Genomic DNA, 22,156 nt, shown 5'->3' with positions numbered 1-22,156 from the left:
AAGCTCATGGGCTTCTGGAAATGGCAGCTTCTTTTTGGATCCCACTATTTTCCTCTCAGGTTCTTCCTCCGTCTCTGGCTCTATTGTGATGACCGGTTGCACTCTCACAAGATGATTCCTCGTCAAAGATTCAGCCTTCCTTTCAAAACCCCAGTTTGAGGAAGGGCTCTCATTGAGCTTGAGCCTAGGGTAACCCAGTGTTTCAAGATTTTTCATTCAAATAGATTGTTAAGCCTGTCACATAAGCCTTTCCAAGGAAGCGGTGGCTAATGAGCTGGTCCAACAAGCCAACTGGTGAGCCAATGCCACACCAGGCCACTTTACACCTGCAGCCTCCCCCCCAGCCATTTTCCTCCCACCTACTGAGACGTCCTGGGAAGGTGGCAGCTGGGGGTGAATTACAGTCCCACCAACCAGGGAAAGCTTTTCAGCTCTCCTCTAGAGCCCCTTGCTATCACCAGCAGGATGGCACAAAATTGGGAATAGCAATAGGGGAGTTGTCTCTAGGAAAAACAGGATTTCTACTGAAAGCTTTCAGAAGACATTCCTGCAGGGTTGTCACTTCATGTAATGTGGGTTTGTTAGGAGGGAGAATGGCAGATTTGAAGACATCATGAAAGTAATGTTGGGATGCCAAATAGTATCCCAACTGCTTGCCTATCGGCTCATCAACACACAACCTACTTCTCCCAACAAATCTGTGATTTGAGGACCCTTGAAATGCCCCACTTACAGATGCAAAAACTGAAGCAGAGCACAGTCCCACAGTGAGAGAAGAAGCACAGCAGAACTCAGACTCAGAACCCTGGTACCACCGCACAGTACATGCTCACAGTGAGGGTGTTGTTCCAGGAGGTGCTGCCCTTGATTTGAAGATTAAATGTGCAGGCTACTCCTGGCAATCAAAGATGCAGCTTAATTCTTAGAAATATAATAATGTAAAATAAATTCCCACTTGGGTTCAGGAAAATGTTTCCAATCTGATCTGAGGCTTAGTCCAAGTAAGAGAACTAAGAAAAACACAAGAGGGAAGGAGAAATAAAAGCAAGCAAGCAAAGGAGACCTGAAGGAACGGTTGTATAGTGTACCGAGGAAGCTGGCAGAAAACAATGTTTGAGAATCTGGGCTAAGGAGCCAGGTAATGGGAATTTGAATTCTGCCTTCAAGACTTAGTAGGTCTGTGATTGGAGCACATCATTCCACCCCATGGATGGCTGGAAAGATTAAATAAGACCTGAGCAGGGATAGCATGTGTCCCCAGATCTCAGGCACACAGGTTAAGAGCTCAATGAGAATCCTAATTACCATCAATAAAAGTAATCTGTGGCCAAATTAGAGAGTGATCCCTTGGGCTCCTTGCTGTTTGTGTGGTGTGCCTTGGAGCCATGAAGACACCAGGCTTGCTGGGGGGGATGCATCTGTGTGAATGAGGGGAGCCCAGGGCTTCCCAAAGAGATGCCCTTCCTCCAGAGGACCAAGCAACAGGCCAGATGAAGAGGGAAATGTCCTCATCCACTGCCCTTCCCTGGAGTTAGAGAGCTCAGACAGTGGTCCCTGGGAGACTAAGTACAGATTCCACTCGGTCTATTCGTTTTTGATCTCTCCTGAACTTAGCCCTGACTTTTCCCTTTAGTACCATCACTGCCAATGCATCATTATTAAGGGGAGCTGAAGCCAATGTATGCAACTTCTAGGGAATTGTAACAATGACAGCTGCTGCTTGCTGGGCTAGTGTTGGGTGGGCACCGTGCTTCGGCTTTTCTATCATCACAACTGCAGGGAGTCTTATCATTTCATTTCAGACAGAGGAATCCATGCTTTCTTAAGAGGCTGTGAACTCCACCTTGACCAAGAATACCACGCTGAGCACTGAAGCAGGATAAATTCCAATTCATGTTAGCCTGGACTCGAGCCCATGCCCTTAACCTTCATGGGGATTTGAATCGACAAAAAATTGTTTCTCTGCAAGCTGAGCTGCCACAAAGCGCTTTACAATGCAAGGGACCCAAGAAAACCGAGGGGGAGGAAGCTGGGGTGAGGTAAATGAAAACCCCTAAATCATAAACAATGAGAACAACAAAAAGAAAAGAGGAGGGAAGAAATAATGAAGATGTGGAAAAATACTATGGCTGAGATAAAAAAGTGAGCCCAAGGTAGAGTGAATCCTATGAAAAATAAAGCAAAATCATCTAGCATGAATGTTTAGCAGCTTCTGAGTTGGTGCCTATATGCCCAGTGTGAGCTACCATCACTACACCAACACCTTGCCTAGGTCCTCCTGAGAACAGGGACGGAGAGGGTTCATCACTGGACGTGGGTGCCATGTCCCATAAGAGCAGATACTGAATAAATGCAAGATGGATTAAATAATCCAATAAATGAATGAATGAATGAATTGCAGAGTCCTGAACAGGACTAGTCCAGTCTCTTAAAAACAAACAAACAAACAAACAAAACCATTAACAGAGAAAAATGTATGATCAAACCATTAGGGAAATTCCACAGGTTCATGGTCCATGGCAGAAGTGGGAACAATTAGCTCATAAAGTCATGGTAAATGATTTTTTTGCCTGTAGGGCCAGAAATCTGAAGTGTGCATCTCTTCCTCATTCCCATGGTGATTCCTGAGGTGCCTAAATCATTCCCTTGGGTAAGGGTGGGGGAAAGTCCAGGTAGAAAGGAGACCTGCAGTGTCTGGAACTGTTCTGAGGAAGCAAGTGTCTACCACACACTGGCCCCAGGCTGGTATCTGGCCCCAGCCTTGGACCCACTGGAGCCCCATCATTGTGATCCAGTCTGTCCCCTAATCTCTGTGTAGGCTGTCAAGGAAGCCTCTGGGAACCCTCTCATTGCAGGCTTGCAAGAAGTAACTACTAGGTATTCACTAGTCCTTAGTAGGCAGCGGGCAGAGGGGGAGGCTTCCTTTGTACAGAGAATGTTGTGGTTTGTGTTAACAAATGAGGAACCACAGCACTGGAAACAAGCATTTAGAATGGAAGCCAAGTGTCCGATGGGTATGGATTGGACAGGACAATCCAGAGCCCATCAATTCCATTGATTCTGTTATGATCACCAACTCTATAATCCCACCTGGGAGGCCCAAGAGAAAAAGAGTTAACACAGCCAAACCCATGAGCCAGCTTAAATCAGGAACAGAGCATCTACCTCTGTGGATGATCAGCTTCCTGCAAGCTGCAACTCCAAATTGGTGTCACCTAGCCCCTTGCCTTCCTCTGGAGAGGGAAGTAGGATGCACAGGTTCACCACAGGATGCAGAGATAAAGAAAGGAGCCTGGGAAGCAGCCGCATCTTATTCAGACCCAAATATTGTATCTTCCCATGGCAGAGGTGGCAGACAGAGAATGACTAAGGGAATAAAGAGTCTTTTGTAAGCAAACAGTCACTTTCCCTACTTCACACCAGCCTCTCAGAACCTTCTCCCGGGGAAAATGGTGCCCCACCTCAGAGGCACAGCGCTGACTGCACCTAGCCCTGGTGAAAATGGAAACTCTAATGATGTGGGAGTTCACTCCTGGAAAGAGAAACAGTAACATACAGAAAAGAGACAGTGAGGCGAAACGCCTGAATTGTGGCAAATGCCCCCCTTGAAGCCCAGGATCCCTGATGTTACTTCCTAAAGCTCTGGGTACAGCAGACCTTCCCAGAATGCTCAATGTGCCAATGTCACCATCCATCTCCAAGAGGGCCCCAGAGCCCACAGAGTGTCCCAGCTTATTTGTGGAAGGGTTCCTTCCCTTCCCCCACCATTCCAACTTATATACAACTGCTGGGGGAACAGCTCTGACCTGTCGGTCCCCAGTGGGTACCTCTCACAGGACCCCCATTGCCTCTGGCATTCATTTTCAGCTGGGATTTCACTTAACAGTTCTCTGGGTGGGTTTCAGACATCCAGCTGCTTGGGCCTCCGGCAGGACCAGCATTCCTGGAGTGAGCATGAAAACACATGGGGCATTTCAAGACATTCTACAGGTGGTGCTGACTCCAACCCCTGGCTGGCAAAAGTCCAGACACTGTGGAAGGTCAACACCAAGGCTTTCAGTCATTCACTTACAATTTTATTAGGAACTGACTGAGCAGCTTCAGATCCCAGGTACTTGGCTGTTTGCAGGAACTCCCCCAGCCTGCCTTCGACTATGACCTTTTCTAAATCCCCTTCTCCACACCAGACATGTACCTTCCGTCCACGCCTTGGATATTCCTGTCACATGCCTCTGCCTGCCTGTGCCTCCTGGCCTGAAGCCCTTCTCGTCTCTCCTCCTGGGGGTCCTACTCCTTCTAGATCAGACTTCAATGCTACCTCCAAACTTGGGGGTCTGCAAGCCCTCCCTGTGAGGTCCTCAGTTCATCCTTCCTCACGTCACCTTCTAGTCTGCATTCCAGCTGCCCCTGCCAAGTGGCTGGAGTGGAACATGAATAAGAGAGGTCTGTAGTCACACAGGTATGAGAAGTTTGGGGTAAAACAAAGCCAGCCAGTATTCTTGCAGCTGGTTTCCCCAGAGCTTTGAATGGGCTAATATAAAGTATGGCTCTCTAAGAGGGTCACAGTGCATGTGGGTTCCCACTTACATGGCACATAACCACTTTCCTTATGCTGTGGATGTGTTTTTTCCCTGAGCAACTTAGAGGACTTGTGTTTCAAGGAAACCCTTTTGGGAAACACTGCCTTCTGGTTATTTCCTCTACTCATTCATTTAACAAATGCTTCAGGAATATCAAAGAGAATGCCTGCATCAGGCTAGGTGCCCTCACACATGTATGTCTTGGTGGCTTTGATGAAATAACTTGAAGACAGCAGCTTATCCACAGACATATCCCCCGGTGCAGGTCCCAGCAGGCCTTCCATCAACACCGATAAGAACATAATCAAGCCACTGACCAGCCTGGTCCCTGGGGACCTATAACAACAACTCCTACCGCCTGGCCCAGGATTCCAAGTGTCTGGGAGGGCAGATGGTTCCCTTCACCACAGAATCAAGAAAGAAGATTTTCACAGGAAATCTACACAAGGCAAGAGCACAGTTCTAAAGACAAATCGTGCAATAAAAAACACTCAGCCATTTAGCCTTCAGAACAAGGACTCTCAGATCACCAGGCTCCTCACAATAACAATTGGTTGAAAGGCACAGGCTCCTAATTAAGAAAAATGTAGCCCAAATCGACTGCTAAACTGATAGGGGATGGAAGAGGCCTAGCAGAAAGTCAGAAACCAGGGGTGTGAGTAAAGTCCTGCAATGGGTGGTGAATCTGTCCCTTGCCCAGCAAGTGGAACACCTGCTAAAAATAGGCAAGTGATCCCATGAAGCCCAGTGTTACCTGGGAAGTCAGCTCTGACAATTGGTCCCATGGACCCTCCCTGACGCAGGTGAGTCACTGGTGGGCTGATGGTGGCACTCAGCACCCAAGAGACTCCGACCAGGCCCGTGTCCTTGGGAAGGTCACACACAGGCCAAAGTGCAAGGTGGTGGTGGGATGGCAGCAGGGAAACAGTAAGGAAAGCAGAAAACTGCACTGGGCTTGGTGATGCATGTCCAGCTGTTCATTTGCTCCTCTGCTTATCAGATAGCAGGGATTTAATACTTGCTGTGTACCGGGATATGAGCAAAAGCAGACGTGGTCCCTGCCCTGACTGGGCTGATGGAGGAAGTAAATAAGCACACATTTACAGATAAAGTGATGACAAGCCTTGGAAGGAGTTCTGACAGGAGGTCATGAAAATGTCTTCCACAAATGAGGTGAGGAGCAGATGTCTGAAGAGGGGATCAGAATTTCAGAATTCCTCCCAGGACTTTGCAAGTGCAAAGTTCCTGGGAGGAATGGAGCCCCATGGAATTTGGGAGACTAAAAGGAGGCTGGGAAGAGAGGCATGGAAGGAGCAAGCAGGAGGTGTGAGAGAGGCTGGAATAGCCTCGGAAGGGCTTGGCCTCTTTCTTTTTAAGCAGCAGGTAGTGATATGTATGGGTGCTTTCTGAGAGGGTCTCAGTGTAGAAACAGACTGGAGGGGTTTGGGGCAGACTACAGTGTGGGAGAGACCAGGGGCAGGAGCAGGCTGTACAGTGATTTGCGTGGCCAAATCAGCAAAGTGAGTTATGGGCTGCCCTGGGCCCCAGCACATTTCAGCTCTCTAAACGTGAGTCTCCTCCAGAGCTGGGGTTCTACATATGCTCTTTTGGAGAAAAGCAAGTGAAGCAGTAACCATTATCACACACAGGAAGGGCCTTGGGTCCTAGGCGGATTCCCTTTATCCTCCTTAGTCATTTCATTAGCAGTTTAGTGAATCCTGTGGGAAACGGCAGACAGCATACTGCAAGTGGTGTCTGGGGACCTGGGTTCAGTCCCAGCTGTAGGGAACCTAGGTACTTGGTTTAACCACTCCCCAGCCCAAGCTCCAAAGTCCAGGAAAGTCATACAGAGGTCAGTTACAACCCCCACCACATCTGCTGTGGGACCCAGTGGCAGAAATTACGGGTCTGGATGATCAATTTCATGACTCTGAGCCTGGCACCCTAGTTCTGCCCAACCCATTCAGCCACCACTTGTCTCCCAGTTGGGTATCTTTTCTGGGACAGAGAGAGGTAACTTGGACAGATAGGTAAGTGTGAAGGACATGGAAGAAAGAGCACTCGGCTCTTGACTGCTCTGGTCTCTCAGTGATGGAAGGCAGGTTGTGCCCTGCAGGTTTGGGACCTCTGGAGCAGTTACATTCATCCAGCTAGAAGTTCAGGATGTGCCAGTGTTTACAGGAGGGTGTCCTTCCCTGCCTTTTAGGCTGGAGAGTTGTCTGCAAGACCCATTGCTTTAGGGTATATCTATCTGTGCTATTCTAGGTGACAGCCAAAGTTTTAATAGACTGCCGAAAAGTCAGTTTGTACCTGGCGGTGTCACTTGTTCTTTAAGAGAGTCATTTATTGTTAGATGAAACAGAACAATGTCATGATTAAAAAGACAGGCATCAGGGTCTTCACCAGAGTTCAAAAGTCTTTCCTTTCCACCTCTAAGCCTCAACTCCCTTATCTGTAAAATGGCACCAATGCCTCCTCAGGCTGGGGGTATTCAATAGCAGTGCAGGGGAAATAGCCTCAACTGCTGTTAACATGTGTGGGAGCACACATGTGCACACTGGCAAGAAAGTGTGCATTTGTTACTTTATGTAGATGCCATCTACATGCCAAGCACTGTGCTCCTCACTAGAAATGAGCAGATAAAATAAAGCCTCATCCTTGGAGACCCACAGTCTTTTGGAAGATACAGACAAGAAGCCAGACCACCATGGTAACACAGTAGGAGAGGCTTTGCTGGGGCTTCATGAGCAATAGAGAAATGCAGCTCATCTTGTCCTGGGCACATGGGGACATGCACACAGAGGGGCTATAGGAGGCTTCCAAGGAACGTGAGGACAGAGCCCAGCCCAGAAGTGAATCCAAAGGAGGAAAAACCATTCCAGGAAGAAACAGTAGCAAGGAGGAGCATCTCAGATGCTTTTCAGGAACTGCGGAGACTATGAGGGTGAAGGTGGAGAGATATATGGCTATAAAACAGTCCTAGGTCCTGTTTGTCAAGGCTTCCGAGGGTACCAGAGACAACTTATAATGAAATGCAAGACTGTGGATATGACCTGTAATGGGGACTAGCTGATAATTCTATACATGTCTATTTCAAAAGGAGCCCAATACCTATTACAAATCTGGATATGAAATTTAACATATACAGTGATGCAATACTGTCTATTACAGTCACTTTAATTCCTTCCTCTCTCCAGGTGCAGCCTTTCACAAAGAATTCTGCAAAAAGCTGAGCATCTCCTAGATTCAGAAGGCCATGCCAGGTGTAGTCCCAGCCAACACACAGCTTACTCATGGGTTAGGGAAGAAAGAACAGTGTTAGGCACAGAGGGAGCTACCTGGGACAGAGATGGGCCATTCAAAGAGCAAGATCAGGGAGGAGGCCTTCAGAGCCAGGACTTAAAAGAAAAGCTATTTGGTGGCACAGCTGAAATGCAAAATGTGCCTTGGATTGGCAGGCTTCCACCTGGGGGAGTTACTGGAGTTTAATAAACCCAAGCATTTGTTCATCTGCTGCCTGCTTTGGAAAATGCTTACTTGACAGTCACTACAAGCTGGGGACTCCTGGGCTATTCTGGAACAAGACTCTGCTTTCCATCCTTCACCTTCGGTTAAGGGTTACAAACCCAACTGATGGCTGGCTTTGTTGGAAATCAACCTTCGAAGCCTGCTTCTTGAGGGGAGTACCCTGAAAAAATGAACCCCAGACCCAAACTCCCATATCACCACAGCTCAATTTTCTCTGTAAGTGGGCATAAGTAATAATACCATCCTCCTGCAGCTGTGGTAAAGATTAAACTAGATCCCACATGGTAAAGCCTAGCAGAGTACAGTGACATGGCCCAGTGAGAGTGGCTGAGCTGGATTTGAACCCAGGTGGGGACTCAGAGCACTCAGGGGACACAGATTGATGGCAGAAGAAGAAACCCTTTTGCAAGTTCAAGCAAAAACACATGAGCAACTGCAACCTATAGGTTTTGAGAGCCGTGTTAATTCCTCTGGTAAGTGCAACATTGCTCAGCTTATTCTTATGCATAAACATGTAGTTCACTGCCTGGAGACCACAGGGGCTTTCAAGGCTGAAAACTGGATGAAAAGTTAGTTTGGGGTTGCCACCATGCCACTGTACTGTGCTTTTGGTGAAAATGTCCACGTGGCAAAACCATTAGTCTCATGGGAGAAAGAATGAATGCAAGCACCAGGCCCCTTCTCCATGTGCTGGCCTGTGTAAGATTTATTAGCATAACAGCTCATAAGGCTATCCTCTGGCTCTGGGGAAGAGTCTTCTAGAGACACAGTCTTCCTCTCCTGTTGCCTCTGGGAATTGTTAATCAGAAAAATCAGAATTTGGTGTGTATACAGATCACAACTTCTGATCATTTGTGGTCTAGTGTGTTCCAGACCTTTCCACCTAATTGTGCACCTGTCAGCTCACCTAATGCTAGGTACAGCCCACCTAATGCTTATATTGTTTTTGATTTGACCTCACCTATTGCAGCCCTCCCCTAGTGAAGTACCAGCTCTAGGATATAAGCCACTAAGCCACCACTGTGTGCCCTACCCCCAGTAGGATCTCAGGAACTCTGAAGCCATGACAGCCCCTCAAGACTCGGTTCAGCTTTGCCTTTGATCCTTTCCTTGCTCCTCTTGGGAGAGGTGGGCTCTTCACTGCTTGTCATCTCCCCGCCCTTATGTGTTGTTGCTGCTATGGTTTCCCTGTCCCAGGCTGTCCTTGCTGGCTTCTGGTCTGTTCCCATATAGGGTGGTGAGTTCTTTGATCTTTATAAGCCCAGAGATGGAAGATGAAAGATTACTGTGATCCTTTTGCAAGACAGGGCTGTCACACTGGGGTGAGGAGAGATCAGGAGAGGCGGGCATTACCACTCTGGGTGTCCTCTGCCAAGCCCACTCTTGTGTCATCCAATTGTTCCTGTGAGTTTGGTTATTGGGATGGTCTCTGTGGCTAAAGAGGAGCAGCAGGCATCACCCTCCAGCCAGCTTGGAGTCTCCCAGAAGTAACTCTGTTATTAATTAAGTTCTAAAATATATCCAGGAGGGTGGTCCCCACCAAGGCAACCTCTGAGGATGAAACTAGGTGGCCCTTTCACTTACCTATGCATTCTAGAACTTAGATGAATTTTAAGATCTTCTACAGATAATTCCAAATCCCAGCATTGGAATATGGAATGGAATATGGAATCAGACATGATATTATGTTATTAAATTATGTCTTTTCAGAAATCACATACATCCTTTCAATGCCTAATGGACTAACAGGTAGGATTAACAGTCTTCTGCAGGCAGTGCTTCTGTTTGCAGGACAGTACTTTCAGGGAGGAACTGTGTGATTGTGCAAACATCACAGGGAGAAGTGAAGGGTGGCTGAGCAGCCGAGGAGGAGACGGTGGTCCAAATATGAGGCAATCCAAGGCTCTTGTGCATCCATAGCAGGTGCATCTTGCTACACAGATGCTCAGCATAGAGACTCTTAGTGTTAGATCAAAGAGAGTCCTGGAGGGCTGCATTTGTCAATGCCAAGGGCTGTCTCAGCAGCTGAGTGCTCAGTTTGTGCAAAGAGGTGACTGGCCATTGCCTTTATTCCACCAGGGAAACAGTGTCCCCTCCTTGCTCCTGCCTGCAGTAGCCTGCTCATTTCTAAAATCCAGCAGGTGCTTCACTGGACCCAAGCAAGGAGTCCTGTGAATTAGGGATCACCACACGTAGCTCACCAGGGGGCGGCTGTGACAGACAGTGAGCTGCTTCAGAGGCTGCTGGGTGACATTCAGCCACTCTGTCACTTTCCTTGCCTTGAAGGGACTGTGCAGAAGATGGAAGGAACCTGGGGGGACCTCTTATTCTCATTCTGCATCGCTGTTTACTCCTCACCCATTTTGTCAGAAAAGCTGGGCTCGTTTTTCTTTTAAAAACGATAGCCGGGGCTTTGCTGCATTCCATTGGATGGCTCTGTTACCAAGAGGGGGTTGGCATTTACTTCTGGAGGAACACATCTCTCATCTTTAGCAGAGGAAGGACAATGAATCTGAAGAAACGCATTTTGGATGTGGCTTTTTAAAGAATGTGTGCACCAACAAAGGGAGTCTACTTCAAAAACCCTTTGTTGCTTCAAGGTTCTCCTAAGTGGACTTAAAGAGTTGAAAAGAGTTGCTTGGAAGGTTTTGCTTCCTTACTCCCCATTTGTGTTCTTCCTTATATGCTTATTGGACATCAGGTCCTACATTAACCGTTGGGGTTCCAGCAGTAAATGCTGACTATGTTTGTTCTCAGCAAGCAAGTCTGGCCATAAGCACAGGGCTGTAGGGGGCAGTCATGCACAACAAATATGAGTCAGCCTCCACTCAAGTCCTCTAGCGCCCAGTCCTGAGTACCACCCTTTCCTGCATCCCCTCCCATTTCTATCTCCTTATTATTCGGACCTAGGGTGGAAGAGCTACCCTTACCTCTCAGTTGTTGGAAGCAGGAGGCACTGCTGTCTGGCTCCAGGGGGTGCCTCAGGACCCCATTGCTGGGCTTGGGCCTCTCATATTCTCTTTCTGGGAGCATGGCCTGCTCACTCTCCATGGCGGGGTCTGAGTGTGGGGGCAGGGACTGTGGGAACCCGAACATCAAGAGGGAGGAGAAGAAGAGTAAGGCACCGCAGAGCAGAAAGCCACCCCACCAGGCTCCGATCCAGCGGGGGTCGTCTGGAGTGATGTCCAGGTTACCTGCAAAAGAAGGAGAGAGCACAGCTGAGTGGAAGGGACACAAAGGCCATGGAGATATTGCTGAGGACTTGAGCAGCAGAGGCTCTGCGGTGCAAAGGTTTAAGGGCTCTAGAAAGAGACCAGGGAGGAATCTTATTAAGGAAGTTGGGGCCTAATCCAACATGATGGAGAGTAGAGCCTACTTTATCTTCTATTAGGTGCAGGGTCTCTAGTTTAATTCCTAGGTCCTTGATCCACTTTGACTTGAGTTTTGTGCATGGTGAGATACAGGGACTTATGTTGCATATGGATTTCCAGTTTTCCTAGCACCATTTGTTGAAGAGGCTATCTTTTCTCCAACATATGTTTTTGGTGCCTCTAATATAAGATAACTGTATTTATGTGGGTTTGTCTCTGTGTCCTCTATTCTGTTCCATTGGTCTACCAGTCTATTTTGGTGCCAATACCATGCCATTTTTGTTACTATAGTTCTGTAGTATAGTTTAACGTCAAGGGCACACTCTTACATTGCTTGGAGGCGGGAGTTGCAAATTGGTGCAACCAATCTGGAAAGCAGTATGGAGATTCCTTGGAAAACTGGGAATGGAACTACCATTTGACCCATCTATCCCACTCCTTGGTTTATACCCAAAGGACTTAAAAACAGCATACTACAGGGACATAGCCACATCAATGTTTATAGCAGCACAATTCACAATAGCTAAACTGTGGAACCAACCTATATGCCCTTCAGTAAATGAATGGATAAATAAAATGTGGTATATTTACACAATGGAATATTATTCAGCATTAAAAGAGAATAAAATTATGGCATTTGCAGGTAAATGGATGGAGTTGGAGAAGATATGCTAAGTGAAGTTAGCCAATCCCCAAAAAAACAAATACCAAATGTTTCCTCTGATATAAGGAGGCTGATTCATAATGGAGATGAGGGGTAGCCTGGGAGGAACAGACGAACTTTAGATAGGGTAAAGGGGAGGGAGGGAAAGGGACGGGGCATAGAAGCATGAAAGACAGTGGAATGAGATACATCATTACCCTAAGTACATGTATGAAAACATGGATGGTGTAACTCTACTTTGTGTACAACCAGAGACATGAAAAATTGTGCTCCATTTGTGTAATGTGAATTGAACTGTATTCTGTCATGTGTAACAAATTAGAATAAATAAAATGGAAAAAAAAGAAATAAAAAAAAAAAATAAAAGAGAGACCAGGGAGGGAGGACCGGCCACCAGGCTAGGAATCCCCATCGGTTCCACGTCAGCGCTCGGAGCCTGAGACTGATCACATTCTCTCCTTAATTTTCTTGTCTACCCTGTGTTTATATCAGTCTAAACAAAACCAGTGAGAAGCCAGATGCCTCTGAATCTAAGCTGGAATTGGCTGACTTAGCAGCGCTGCCAAGGTGTGCGTGTGGAAACACAAGGAAACCTTTACTGTTGGAGAGTAGGCTTTCACTAGGTCTGTTCACGCTCACCCCCCAAACAGCTCATCTGAAGTCCCGTTCAAGGGCCCTCGCCCTGTCTTAAATCAGGTTTACAGCTTCAAAGGGAAGATAATGAAAGTAGACGCAGAGCACAGGGCTGGACCTCCATGTACACCCGAGATGCCGTGGTTGAAATCCTCGTATCTCTTCTCTCCGCAGGACTTCAGGCAGGTGGCTTAACTTACCATGCCTCAGTTTACTAATCTATATAACATGGATGGCAATGACAGTACTTACTTTATGGGGTCACTGGGAAGATCCAACCAACCACACCAGCCATAAAGTGCTCAGAATCTTGTCTGGCACATGCTTGAGTAGCCAATGGATACCAGCTTGTTTTTTAGGGCTTGGGTCCTGCCAGTGGACAGGTTAATTCAAACCTTGTTGGTGGCCTGTGGTTTGGCATTGTCCCTCTAGAGCGAGAAAGCTCTGCAGCCAGCTCATGTGCCTGGAGGCACTCTCTGTATGTGGCTTGGCTTCACTGGACTGTTATTTTTGACTTGCCAGCTGAAGTCATGGGAACACAGACTACAGCCTTCTCCTTGGTATTTTTCCTTCTTTCTCTTTACAGCTGCCCTGCAAAGCATCATTCCCAGATGAATTGCTCTTTGATGATAAACCATGCTCCTGGAGCCCAGAAGGAAATTCTTGGAGACCTAGGGAACGGCACATGAGTTAAGACCAACTGGTCTGCAGGCCTGGACCAGATGGATGGTCAGCTCTGGAAAGAGTGATGACTGCAGACACCAGATGAACACTTCAGCATTTATAAAGTGCTCTCCCTGAAGACTCCTCAGCTAACACTAATGATGATGCCAGCCATCATTTACAGAGGGTGTCTGTCTGCACCAGCCATTATGCAGAGCACAGTCATATATGTCCCAGTCAACTCTCCCTGCAGTTCTACAAGGCAGAGAAATTTCATGATCCCTATTTTGCCTATTCATTATCTGATTTTATTTAGATGGGGAAACTGAGGCTCACAATGGTTAGGTTCCCTGCCCAGGTTCACAGAGTGGAAAACTATAACCCCAGTATTTGCCCATAAAGGCCCACACTCTACCACTCTGCTATACTGTTGCCCTCGATAATCTGCACTCTGCTCCCTACAGAGATCTGGGTGAATGATTCCTTCCAGTGCTTTGTACAGTGGGCCTAAGACCACCAGCTCTTTGGAGAGGTGGCAAGTTGATTCTGCAACACAGTTGATCTCTGTCCTTGATGTACACCCAGCAGCATTAACCAGGGACCAGATATTTCAGAGAACTTGGGGGCTGAAACCCAGCCCTTCCCCTTATTAGCCATAGCACTCCCTGGGCCTAAGTATTATCATCTGCAAAATAAATATGGCATCCACCTACAGTAATTGCAAGGATGAGAGATCATAAGAATCCCTGGCACATAGTAGGTTTTTTGCATGTGGCATCTCTTATTATTTTCATTTATGTTTCTTTGTATACAAATGAGCAGTTCAATATTTGGATTTTTTTAAAAGTAGTTTAGGCATAGGAAAATACAAGGTGATCCTGAAAACATTTTTATGCAAATGAGGAAAGAGAAAAGGAAGTGAAATTGCCTGGGGTAGCTGAAGAGGACTGTTTCACTAGTCACTTACTGTTTCTTCACCTGCTGCTAAGCAATGAATGAAAACAAAGGGAGCTGCCAGCTCCCCTCCATTGTCTACAGGCTCCATAAAGGGGGAATTGGAGCCTGGCAGATGTGAGTGATGAAAGAGAAAGAAAACCTAGCAGTTGTTGGGGAAACAAAAATAGTCCTATGCAGAAAGTCACAGGAAGTTAGTGACTCTGTTGTAAGTGTGAGAAAACATCCCGGGGAGAGGGATGGCAGTGGGGGTGGCAGGCAGCTGTTTATGTAACCGGTGGACCTGCTCCTGTAGGTATGTGCAAGTACGTGGAAAGGCTAGGTTGGCTGGAAGTTTGAATGACAGGGAAGAGTGCATCTTCTGTGTTAGAACCAAAGCACACTTGCCTTTTGGGTGAAGCCAGAAAATGGGGTCTGCAGGGAGCTAGGTGGAGGGCAAGATTTTGTAGATCAGGAAAAGCATCATTGGCTATTTTGAGAAATATTGATTCCCACCACCCCCCTCAATTTCAATTACCCAGAGCACTGTGACAGGGAGAGAAAGACCCTAAGGGAGAAACCACTTGGCTCTGGAGTGTCTGCTCTCTACATGTGTAGGCTTCATGACTGACTTCCAATCTGATTTTGGGAAGTTGACTAATGCTTGAACCTAGTCTGGAAACTTCTTTTCTCCACCCATCTCCGCAAAGAATAATATTTTTATGAGGCATTTTGGCTAGCTGTGGTGAAAAACTTCCTTCCACTTGCCTGACAATTGCCAAGGCTCAGTAGAGACTGTTCCAGAATTACTGATGCTGAGGGGGAGTTTCCCACCCAGGCTGACAAACAATGGAGTGGTAGATGTTGACAGTGTCTGCATTGGAGAGCCTCTTCTTTCAGGGACAAGGGGATTACACTTCCCTTACTCTATGAAGTCTGATGTAGCCACGTGCCAGAGTTTTGCCCATGAAACATAAGCAGAGGGGACATTTGTCATGTGGAAGAATATATGAACTGGTCTATGAGTCCCCAAATTTCTTCCTCCTAAATGTTATCTGACAGGTTACAATAAACCTGATTTCCTATGGACCTGCAATGGTTGTACAGTATGAATAAGAAATAAACCTTTGTTTTCTAAGCCACTGAGATGTCAGGGGTATTTGTTACTATGACATAACCTAGCATACCCTGCCTAGTACAAAAGACTTAAGAAATAGACATTCCTGCTCTGTGGAGGCAAGGCTTGAAAACCTCTTGTTTTTTTTTTTTTTCTACCTGATTCTAGTTCATGTCTTGACTTTAAAAAATTACTGCAGTTTCAGCCTTTTAATGAAGGCTTTTGTCAGCAAGATGCTCAGAGCACAACAGAAAAGCACCAATCTGTCTCATTTAGTCAAATGCATCAAATGGTCAATGAAGTCAGATGCATGGATGAAGAAAGATGCTGAGCTGAATGGGGCAGGATGGTATCCCCAGCTGAGGGGAAATCCTGAGCAAGGAATGATTTCCTCAGAGGACTCGCTTCCTTTAGCCACGTGTCTATCACTTGGCCAATATAGACACTGGTAAAACATGCTATTTATTTCAGGTGGAAATTTAGACGTATAATACAAACAAGAAACAAACGCTTAAAATACTGAAGGTTTGTATTTTATTGAGGTTCAGGGGTATTTGTTACTGCAGCATAACCTAGAGGGAAGAACAGGAGCAGAGCAGGAGAGCTACCTACTGGGTGCACCATGATGGTAGGCCCATCTGCCAAGAGACCAGACACAGTTGGGCCCGGCTTTGCATAGAAGTTCCTGGGCAGAGAAGGGTCTTTTTCTTTATAAGATCCATTTTTCTGAAGTTTTCCTTCAGGCATCTGAATTTGGGGATGTTTTTATTATTTGCATTGGGTAAGCTGAGTGAGTAGGTGACAGTTGTTTGCTTTCTCTGTGGAGGGGTAAGTGCACATATGGGGCCCTTTGAGAATCCCATCCATTTCCAATGTCAAAGGAAATCACTCATAATGGGATTTAAACCAGTTTAACACCCATCAACCAGTCCACCCATGAGGAAACCTGAGATTGTGAGAAAAGCAGGTCAAATCAAACAAGGACATTTCTACTTCTTCCTGGTGTGTAAACATCCTTACAGCTCTCTGGGTGCCTTAAAAAAAAAAAGTTCATTTACCTATTTGTTGAACTTATTTTGCCAAACTTTTGCTATGGGACTTCAGAACACCAGGAGTATCATTAAGTTACAAACCTAATTAGAAATTGGAGACAGGGAGGGGTGTGGAGGGTGCCAGGGAACATTCAGGATCCCAGTCACTGGATTAATCAGTCCAAAATGAAGGGATCTGGCTGGCAGTGGCACCAGCTCTCTGAATGGCAGAGCAGGAGGTGCTCAGCTTGCTGACCTTTTTTTTGTGGAGCAAACAGATGGTCATATTTTGCTCCAGATGCAAACACCTTACAGCTGTCTTTGGGGCCAGCTGGCAGGTGCCTCAGGATATGGATGTGCTGGTGAGGTCAGGTGAGCTCTGCAAGGCCTTTGTCCATGGAAGGGAGCAGGCTTCTGGTGAAAACCAGGTTTCCGAAAAGCAAGCTATTAGGCTGGGAGTGGGGTTTGGGATAAGATAAGCCTGGGGTGGCATCCAGGATCTATCCCATACTGGCAGTGGAAACTAGTTAACAGCTCAGCTTCCTCCTTAGTCTATCGTTTATTGTGTCCTTACTATATGCCAGGTGCTAAGTGCTTTGAGTGATTAACTTGTGTCACGTGCACACAGACACATGAGGAGTAACATCCCCCAGATCAGGAGTCTCGGATTCAGGCCTGAGTCCTATGCCCAGACTCTGACCCTGTGCATGATAAAGCTTTGTCAATAGCAGGTCCCTTACTCCCATGATAAGGCTTTGAGTTTCCAATAAGACAATCTATGCACAGCTTCAGTAAGTGATCAGTTCGGGGCCACTGCTGTTCCTGATCTTCACCTAATAAGTCTACACCTTCAAGGTTGGTCAATTCAACGATCGGAAGCATGCTCTGCAACTAAGTCCTCTCTTTTTCAAGGTCCTGTTCCTAACTGAGTTTTCATCTAACAAAGAGATCCAAACAGGGAAATCCTGCAAGGACCATCATTTCTCCCTGCAGCTCTCAGAGGAGGGATCTATTCTCCTTAAGAAGAGAGGCAAAGGAAGCCCCATAGCCATCAAACAGATGAAAGGCAAGGGCGACAGAATCCCATGTCCAGGCCCAGCCAGGTGAGCCTCAGAGGAGCTGCCCGGGGGGGACCTCTCCTGCCACAGAAGCCCAATCCTACGAGCAACCCTTCCACTGCAGCCCCTGCCGCACCTATTCTCAGGTTCCAAACAGATTTTGTTCCAGACTCTTCCTCCTGAGTTGCTTCCCCAGCTGCCACCAGGCTGCAGGGGGGGAAGATAACTTCTTCCCCCACCCCCGCCCGCTACCCACATGAAGGTCCTCTGTGACCTACCTTGCTGCCTCCACATGAAGCCTCTGCCTCTCCAGGCCCCCTGCTCTCAGCTGTGATTTTAGAAGCATGTGGCTATATCCCTAGCCCCTGAACATTCAGGCTTCAGGTAATGTTCCCGCTTATTGAACAGTCCTAAAGCAAGGCTGTCTTTTAGGTAAGTGAGGAAAATACAGGGAAGGCATTAAAGTATGGAGAATCCCTTCCTCAAAATACAGCCAAATCCACTTATTGATGACAAGTTTTTGGTCACAAGATTGGAAATTATAAAAATTGCTGGAAACTATAGAATTCTGTGGCTGACTCCATAAGAGAATACATGGTATTCTTCTGCCCTCTACTGGCAGGGAGCAGCACCAACAACCAACCTCAGGACCTTGGAGAAAGATGCAAACAAAGATGGTGACTCACAAAGCATCCTTCCATTTCCCAGAAACAGACCAGGAAGTCCCCTATCAACTTGGAGTGAAGAAGACTGCCAATCACAAGATGCCCTGACAGAAGAGAAAAGTGCCCATCTGTCTTGCCTAGGGGAGGTAGCAAACTAACAATGAAATGGGAAATGTAGATGATATTGTTTCACACTGAGCCTTGAAGGGTGAGCAAATATGTTAACAGAATGGGATGGGAACAGCATTCTAGGCTGAAGGAATAGCCTAATTAAGCTGAGTGTTCTGAGAGTATACAAACAAACCCCACCTTGCCAAGCTACCTGTCTATCACTTCTTTGGTTATTCTGGGCACTCAGAAAAGAGATCCAAATGTTGGTACTTGCAGGATTTCCCTGTCTGGATCTCTTTCTCATTGGGGAGCTGGGTGACGGCAATCTTGAAGTAGAGATACCTGCATGTTGGCTCAGGAGACCTGGGTTTGATATAGATGCACCCTTCACATTGGGTCCCTCTCCTTCCCTCTCTGGAACTCAGTTTCCTCAATGGGAATATGAAATATTTGGAAGAGAGTGATACCTGAGTTTTTTCTAGCTCAAATTGTGGTCATTCACAAGCTTGGTTCCAGGAGCCATGGATTATATGCCAAAGGCAGAATATGTAGCCCAGCTACTTCGAGTCTTCCTCAGATCAGCTTCCCTTTCCTTATCCTCCTCCCATTTCTTGTCCTGTGCTATAGCATTGAGAGCTGGCTTTCCTGACCCTACAAGCAAGATGACCGCTGGCTCCCTTCCTGGGTGTTTCTCTCGCCAACCCACCCTTCACGCTGCCTGCTGGGAGTGGGGTTCAAAAGGCCAGCCAGCTGTGGGAAGCAGTGGCATCCCACCACCTCCCTGCACTTGACAAGAATAAATAAGGCTGCACTTGATTTTATTTTCCACTTGGAAATCTGTAATGTCATTAGCTACAAGTAAATATATCAGTGCGATTAATGGAGTGAATCACAAAGCAACCTGATTGGATTTAAAACCACATTATTTCTTTGGGGTGAATTAGTAAATTTAGCACTGTCGAGAGGTGATAGATTGGGAACCCAGGGACTGAGAGTTCTTATTGATCCTGAGTACAGATCAGCATGAAAAGCTGGTATGGCTTCTCCCTTCTGTTTTCAGAGAGGAACTGTGGCTTCATTGCTCATTGAACTACACAGAAACACAATATTCTCATTCAGGCACATGACAGAGTTTTGACCACATATGGTAGAAAGTGTCTCAGATGGTCTCCAAAGATCCCTGTCCCTCTATTCATGTCTGTGTGAAATTATCTCCTGCCTGACAGTGGAAGTGAACAAATGACTGGCTCCTAGCAAGCAGAGTGCAGCAGATGTAATGAGACACCAATTCTAGATGAGGTTATAAAAAGACTGTGGCTCCTCATCTTAGGTGCTCTCTCTTACATCCTCTCTTTGGGTATTTGCTCCTGGTGAAGTACCCCTGTAGAGGTCCAGGGCTGTCAGCCTGGAAATGGACCTTCTAAGGTTACCAACACCCACAGGCATGAATTTGGAAGTGGATCCTTTCTCCACTAGGACTTGAGATGACTGCTGACTGGGCCAACGCCTTGATTGTAACCTGAGTAACTCAGAGCCAGAACCATCTAGCTAAGCTGCTCTTGTACTCTAGATCCACAGAAAAAAATGAGAGATAAAAAAATGCCTAAGTCACTAAATTTGAGGTCATTTCTGAACACAAGTTTCAAGAGCCCTTGTGTAGTGTGTCACAGACTGGCTTCCTGCCGTGGCAACTGTACAAGTTGGGAGTCAGGATGAAGCTTCTGTTATCCTAGAGCAATGAAACAAGTCCCATACTCTCTAACACCCCCAACAGAGAGTGTGACCCAGATAAATTCTGGATGGATAAAAATCACTTAGATTTGGGAATTACTTGTGACCGCAGCATCACCTAAGCCCACCCTGACGATCACACTGTTCAATCACACAGGATCACAGAGCAAAGTAAGAAACACATTTGTTCTTCTGGTTAAGAACACAATAGGTTTCACTTAAGATGGTTTTGAGCAGGGTGTTTCCTGACAAAGCCCATCACAACAGTGATTTTATAGAAAGGATTTTTAAGTGATCTGTCTCACTGATCCCAAAGGCAACTTGAACTGCACATTTCCAGAACAGGTGCTACAATTTTCAGTTCAGCAAGGAAGGCTTTCATACAGTTAATGGGCCAACTTGCAATGAGTAAATGCCAGGCATTTCCTTCCACATATACCCTCTCACTTAATTCTTAAAAAGAGTTCTGAGGCAGATGTGATTATTGAATTGCTTAATTTACAGATGAGGAAAATAAAATACAGATCTGAAGAATGAAAGCCAGCCTGTGGCACTGTGGAAGGTGGTGGAACCTTTAGCGTTGGGGCCTGATGGAAGGAAGCTAAGTCATGTGTCCTAGTAGGGCACATTGGGACCTTGGTCCCTTTCTCTCTGCCTTCACTTCCTAGCTACCATGAGGTGAACGGTTCTGCTCTCACCATGATGTGCGGCCTCACCACAGGCTCAAAAGCAATAAGCCAACTGACCACAGATCAGAACCTCTGAAACCATGAGCCAAAGTACAGGTTTCCTGTTTTCAGGTCGATTACCTCAGGTGTTTGTCACAGTACCAGAAGGCTGACTGATACAGGGCTATAGCTTAGTAGGAAGGTTTTAGAAGCCAAGAGACTGAAGACTCCTTTTTGAGGAAGGAAATGCTCACAAGTGGTGGTTAGAAATCAAGGTCTGCTCCTTACTTGTGTCAATGAAGACTGCATCCACGTAGATTTTGGTACAGAAAGAGCCCAGAATAAATCCACAGGCAGGTCCAAATACCAACATTGTGAACAGGATTCCTGAAAGAAGACGAAAGGTTAGATTAAAATCAGAAGCCATTTAATAAGCAAATCATCAAAGGTCAAGGAGATCATTTTATGTTGATCAGATGAGATGTCTGATTATTTCAAATGATTTTACAAGAATGAGTCTAAACATCTGAGAGGGAAAGATCCAGGATTTCTCATTTTCAAAAAATCCATTAAAGTCCTGCATATTATGCCAGGATTTTATATTATTTTGATAGATTGCTTTGACAGAGATATTTGTAGGCCCTAGCAGCCATTCCTTTGGGGGACTTCACCCATCAATCAAACACATGAAAAAAAAATCCACATCTATCATTAATAGTTTTCCTGCCATCAACAACTTCGAAGGACTTTTATAATTTTGATTTTTGTGTTTATGTGGCTTTAGATAATTCATGGAATTCATGGTTTGCTAAGTTTCCTCAGCACTCATTGTGCAAACTCAAGAATTCTTGCAAAGTGAGAAAAATGTAAGCCACAAATTATTTTCAAATGTAATGAAATGTTTATGTTCACTAAATTTAGCAAATAACAAAATTCACACAACGACATGCTTTGAGAAGAGCTAATTAGGCATTTTACTAATTTTGATTTTGCAAGCCCCACCCCACCCCATTTGTGTGTCACTGTCTTCTTGGCAGTTACAGTTGTTCTGAGCTCATTTGTCCACAGGATTTGAGAAGATGGCTGACCGTGGTCCATGTAGAATTATCTGATGGATCTAGTACCTGGAATTTTGTACAAAACTTTTGAATGATCCTAGAAAAAGTACTGATTCCAAACGAAAACCCACAGGCTGTATCTGTTTAACTCAGCTTCCTTTTTGATAGATATTTCCTGAAAACTGACTGTTCCCCAGGTCCTGGCCTTCTCTTGAGCTGCTGATCCTGGCTGCCCACAGGAGTCCTGCAGGGCCCAGCGGGCCTACAAAATCTCTGGCAGCTCAGGTGCATAGTGGCCTGCAGATGCAGATGGGTGAGCAAGGAGCACAGGGCACCAGCCAAGAG

The 22,156-nt window shown here is 46.2% G+C and overlaps 1 protein-coding gene across 2 annotated transcripts in view; it reads right to left on the bottom strand.

The window, feature by feature from the left end:
• Slco3a1 (solute carrier organic anion transporter family member 3A1) overlaps positions 1-22,156 on the bottom strand; it is a 297,128-nt gene that overhangs the window by 50,945 nt on the left and 224,027 nt on the right. For both annotated transcript variants that reach the window (XM_076851396.2, XM_076851395.2), the window contains exons 3-4: positions 21,042-21,140; positions 11,039-11,302 (exon numbers count right to left, since the gene is read on the bottom strand). In XM_076851396.2, the coding sequence (XP_076707511.1) occupies positions 11,039-11,302; positions 21,042-21,140 (363 nt within the window). The remainder of the gene's footprint in view (positions 1-11,038; positions 11,303-21,041; positions 21,141-22,156) is intronic.

The sequence above is a fragment of the Callospermophilus lateralis genome, chromosome 3 (assembly GCF_048772815.1).
Source record: "Callospermophilus lateralis isolate mCalLat2 chromosome 3, mCalLat2.hap1, whole genome shotgun sequence".
NCBI lineage: Eukaryota > Metazoa > Chordata > Mammalia > Rodentia > Sciuridae > Callospermophilus > Callospermophilus lateralis.
This window is presented reverse-complemented; position numbering and strand designations above follow the sequence as displayed.